The sequence below is a fragment of the Blennius ocellaris genome (genome assembly GCF_963422515.1).
Source record: "Blennius ocellaris genome assembly, chromosome: 6".
In the NCBI taxonomy this organism is placed as follows: domain Eukaryota; kingdom Metazoa; phylum Chordata; class Actinopteri; order Blenniiformes; family Blenniidae; genus Blennius; species Blennius ocellaris.
In genome coordinates, this window is record NC_137655.1 from 5,692,642 (window position 1) to 5,698,207 (window position 5,566).

The 5,566-nt window shown below is 42.0% G+C and overlaps 1 protein-coding gene across 1 annotated transcript; it reads right to left on the bottom strand.

The window, feature by feature from the left end:
• Positions 1–3,973: 3,973 nt before the first annotated feature.
• On the bottom strand, positions 3,974–5,566 carry LOC308131602 (uncharacterized protein). The gene is made up of 2 exons (XM_080498386.1): positions 4,892–5,566; positions 3,974–4,299 (listed from the first exon to the last, which is right to left on the bottom strand). Exons 1-2 carry the CDS (start codon positions 5,428–5,430, stop codon positions 4,260–4,262), a joined length of 579 nt encoding a protein of 192 aa, XP_080354512.1. The 5' UTR covers positions 5,431–5,566; the 3' UTR covers positions 3,974–4,259.

Here is a 5,566-nt window from a genome sequence, read left to right on the forward strand (position 1 = left end):
CGCTGATTGGTCCCTGCTGATGACGTTAGGGAGGCGCTCCCACCAACGAGTAAGAGTCGCTCACCGTGCTGATTTTGTAAGACACTGACCCCTGCTGTCTGCAGTGAGGACTGCAGCGTTTTCGTTTGTGAATGTACTGTATGTACAGTATTTATTTATTTATTTATTCCATGGATTGGAATGCTTTCTTTAACTTGTTTAACTCTACCAAAACGTGAATGGCCGGGCATATCTCTGTTTTACTTATTTGTAACAATTTTTTTAATGTTTCTATTTATTTTTTATTCATTTATTTGTTCTTCTTTTCTGTTTTTAAGTGATGTTCAGCAAGTTGTGACTCATGTCTGGGAAAGGTGCTATATAAATAAAGTTCCATTTTATTCTATTTATTTTTATAGCACCATTCAGACAAAAAGGCCAAACAGTTTTTTTTCTTCTTTTTTTTGCATTAAAACTTCCACAGTCTGGTTTACTGTCAGAGTTTAAGAACAAGAATTGACCAAAGTACTCCCAACCTGAATTTAAGTATGAATACACATGCTTGTGTGTGTCGTGTGCATTGGTGTACATGTGTTATAAGGACATTTGATCAGCACACATCGCTTTGTGCAGCTTCAGAATGGCAGTTTCAAGATTGTAAGAAGGATAATAAGGGAGACACCTGAACAATACACTTATGCAGAATAACAAAGTACAAACAGTTAATTTATTACCAACCCTGAAAATGAAGAGCTTGCAAACCCATTTCCCTTCCAAATTCAGGACAGGGTTGAAGGACTCGCACCTACGTAATTTGATTCTGACAGGGAGCCAGCGACTTATAATATGTACCTATTACCAATCTTGAGCTTTGCAGCTAACAGACCTGTTTTACTATGGAGTCACTACTACTCCATTGGATTGTGTTATCCCTCCCTCTTGGATGTTTAAATGTGATATGCCATATTTGGGCTTTCTCTATGTTTCATGCTTCGCTGCAACACTGATTTCCCAAATATGCTCTGCTTTCAATGTCGAAAATCTTGGCTACATACAGACAGGGAATAAACAAACAGATGAGAAAGTACGAACGCAGGAACATTTCCTGACCATGTATAAAAATCACTTTTATTTTCCTTTTCACAAGCAATCCTTAAAAGTGTCATGTACATGGACACTAAATTATCAATTAAGAAAGTCCTGAACACAAACGCACGAATATGTTTTTCTGTGAAGAGCCTTTGAGGTAAGAAATAGTTCTCTTCTAGTCGGAGTCGCTGCTGCTGCTGCTGCAGGAGCTGCTGGAAGACTGCAACAGACAAGAAGACGGGAGGTTACAGATCGTACATCAAGCCGACTTTTCTAAATAAAACAATCAAATGGTGGTACGCTTCAGTCCTGGATTGACGTTTTGGTGACGTTTAGTCATGAAAAAGCCAACATTCATTTCATTTCAACATTCATTTCTTGATTTTGAAATGTTAATTATGGTCAGACAGGTTAAATACAGTCGATCAGTGTCACAGTGTTTTGAGTAGAGTCTCACCCCGTGGCTGTTCTTTCCTTTCTTGTGACACTTGTCGTGTTTGTGGCTGTCCTTCTTCTTATTCTTCTTGTGCTTCTTGTCCCCGTGTCCGTGTCCATGACCGTGTCCGTGTCCATGTCCGTGCTCGTGTCCGTGTCCGTGTCCGTGTCCGTGGGTCTGTCCAGGACAGGGACCCTGGCCAGGTGGGTAACCAGGCCCAACTCCACAGCCAGGTCCTGGTGCGTATCCAGGTCCTGGTGCATATCCAGGTCCTGGGGCGTATCCAGGTCCTGGTCCGTACCCTGGGTGAGGAGGGCAGGTAGCTGGTGGGACAGCACCGGGAGGATATTGTGGGTGACCCCCCTGCTGATTGGGATAACCAGGATACTGGTTTCCTAAAGAAAGAGTCAAAGAAACAAGTCAGTGATAATCACGTTTGTTTTGCCGCACAAGCGTCGATCATAAAGCCTGAGCTCACCTTGGTTGTGTCCGTACATATTGAAACACCAGAGGAACCTACGAGATTTTACGAGAGAGAGAGAGAGAAAAAAAAATCTGTCAAACTTCAACTCAAACAGCTTCAAATTCAAACTTTGTGAGGTGGTTCTTACTTTGTGCTGGAGGGAGACGCGGTGCAGGTGCAGCCGTCACCTGACGCTGCTTTTTTATCAGCGGCTGCAACTCCACCCCCGAAAACCATCCCCTCGTCGTGACCAGCTCACTCTGTGACCCTCCTTTAGGTGAGTGTGTGCGTGTGTGTGTGCCCTTGTAATCATTAATACGCAGGCAGACATGTTCTCTGTTTCATGGAGACACACGCCCACAGGATAAGATCTGAAATATTGTTTTATGTGCTTGCTTTTCACAACCTTTGCCCTCGTTTTCCCCACCCTGAGATACGCTGGATCAATAATAACCTTTTTTCTGTTTCTTTGCAGGTGCAGATCTTTGAGTGATTTGCAGCCTCAGGGCAAACTAAATATAGAATGAGTGGAGTCTTGTGTCACCTGACCAATCGACACGTGAGGTATTCAAACATACATCCAGGCCGCAGCAATCACAAAATCGTCGGCATTAAACTAGAACATGTTTCATAATTACTGTCAGTTAAAAGCAAATGAATGGAAATGTTGCAGGATTGTGTCATACATGTGAGATCAACAATGTGATGTGGTTTGTTTTGAGTGTTGCTCAGGGAGAAGCAAGGTGTGGCACTGTTAGAGAAAACACTGTGATACGAAGGTCCAAATTCAACCTGCCCTGTATGCGAAGAAACATTATAGAAAATGGAGTGGAGTCCGTTCGCCTATTTGATTTTTATCAGGATTGCTAAAGCAAGGCTTTACACCTGTAGATCTAGCAGTTTGTTAAGTTAGGTTTAAAAAAAGAAAAACAAATTTTAAAAAGAGGATGTGCTTCAAACTGCGACTGGGACTCAGTCAAATCTTAACCCACATTAAATATAAATGTAATGCTGCTGATATAAAATCTCAGATCCTGTTTTATACGATGACATTTCGAGTGAAAACACAGATTTTTCGTGTGAAAAGTTTCGAAATCAACGTCGGTTTACACTGACAATGATGTCGTTTTCATCTTGAGCCTCTAGTGGCTTCTGATGTTTGTTTTTGTGACGAAACTACACTCATGTGCACAGAGAAAAATGCACTATACTGTATATTGACTTATTTCTTTGATAGATTTTTATACATTTGAAGTTGTTCAACTCCTCTGTTATTCTTCTTCTTCTAAGGCGACATCTATTCACAAAGTGCCAAGTAACACTCATAGACCATAGGAATATTTTTTTTTTTCTGCTTGGCCCCGTTTACACAACGTTTTCAAGTGGAAATGTAAAACATTTTCATTTAGCATCAAGCGTCTGTTTTCGGAAGTGCCTCCGAAAACACAACTTTTTTTTTTACTATTCGAAAACACTGTCTCTGTGGAATTGGGAAAAATGCAATTTTGTGTGTATTCTTCTCTGCGCATGTGTGTGTAGTTTTATCACATAAACAAACAACAGCACCCACTAAACTCTGAAACCTCTGAAATAAAAACACAAAACCGATGCCTTTTCATTTGAGATGTTGACATGAGAACGAGGCCTGAGACACTAATGCTGATGTCGCACAGGCCAGGCAGAGCGAGACAGCGGCTCTGCAGCTCAACAACACTTCCATAGCAAAATGTAACAAGAACTCACTTAAATGTTGGTAATCGGAACTGTGTCACTGATTTCAGTTTGAATGGCAGCGTCAGTGACCGCGCTCATGCGATAGATCATGTGTCTTGAAACTGCTGAATTGATCAAATGAGCCATAAAAGCAAAGGTCCGCTTATTCCCAACATTACATGAAGGAGCTGCTGAAACACAAGAACGCTTTTTGGAATATTACATATTCGGAAAAAAAGATCCATAATTCCAATATTGTTTCTTTTTTTTTAATAAACAAAAGTTTTGTACAGCTCAGGGAGATCCGTGATTGTTGTTTAAAGACATTCAGAAAGCAGTCCTGCTGTCTGTTCACAGCATTAAAAACACATACCACGTCTACACACAAAAAGAAACAGAAGGAAATCAGTCCACACATAGTTTTCTCATTTGATTCGTTCATTAGACATTGGAATACAATGGTTCAGTGCTAAATATCAGTGTGATGACCTAACAAATGGAAATAATATATCTGTTTGAAAGCTGGTGGATGAACTCCAACTGAACAAAGATTACAGGAGGGAACTTCATCTTCTTTCCTCATTTAATCTGAGTCACTGCTGCAGGAGCTGCTGGAGGACTGCAGAGGAAGACACATAAACAGTTTGATTACTTTCAGAAAAGGGTCAGTGGTTCGCCGTTGCTTTAATAAAACACTGATTGATGCATTCATTCTGATCTAACAGATAGTGTTTAAAAAAAAACCTGGCTTTCCCACACTTGTTTGGTCTGGTTCTAAATGAAAAACTCTGCATCATATCAATAATATCATAATTTAATGCCCCAGTGTCTGGGGCAACACTGTTTGAATAATTGGGGTGAATCACTAATGTATTTGCAGTATTCTTTCTTTGAATATTAAATATTGAATTAATTTCTTAAATAACCTTTAAAATCACTGCTTCACTATATTTTTCTGGCGTTGTTACTCAAAAATGGAGCAAAACCATCTCAAAGTCAGAATATCAGCATTCAATATTCACGTTTCCTATGATTGTAATGCAAGTCAGAGACTTAACACTGAAATCCCCCCAAGACATCAGCGCATTTGATTCCAGTGGAGATCTTTAATGACTAACCAACGAATACTCAAATGTGATATTTCAGTTTTACAATAAACAGCGACAGATGATTCAGACTGTGGATGGTTGAAGGAAGCTTGTGACTCTTACCCCGTGGCACTTCTTTCCTTTCTTGTGACAGTGGCTGTGCTTGTGACCATGTTTGTGCCTGTGTCCATGTCCATGTCCATGTCCATGTCCATGTCCATGTCCATGTCCATGACCATAACCATGACCGTGATCATGTCCATGTCCATGTCCATGTCCGTGCCCGTGTCCATGATCATGATCATGACCATGACCGTGACCGTGACCGTGACCATGTCCATGTCCATGATCATGTCCATGATCATGTCCATGTCCATGTCCATGTCCATGTCCATGTCCGTGCCCGTGTCCATGATCATGATCATGATCGTGACCGTGACCGTGACCGTGACCGTGACCGTGACCATGTCCATGTCCGTGATCATGATCATGTCCATGTCCATGTCCATGATCATGATCATGACCATGTCCATGCCCATGTCCGTGCCCGTGTCCATGATCATGTCCATGTCCGTGATCATGTCCATGTCCATGTCCATGTCCATGATCATGTCCGTACCCGTCGTCAGACTGGCACTCACAGTCACAGCCTCCATGGCCATGGCCTCCAGCCCCTCCACAAGGTGGAGCTACAGGATAGCATGCGGGCTGAACAGCAGGGGGTTGGCAGGGCTGAGGCGGGAAAAGGCCAGGTGCATATGGAGCGTACCCGCCTGCCCCAGCTGGGGGGTGATACCC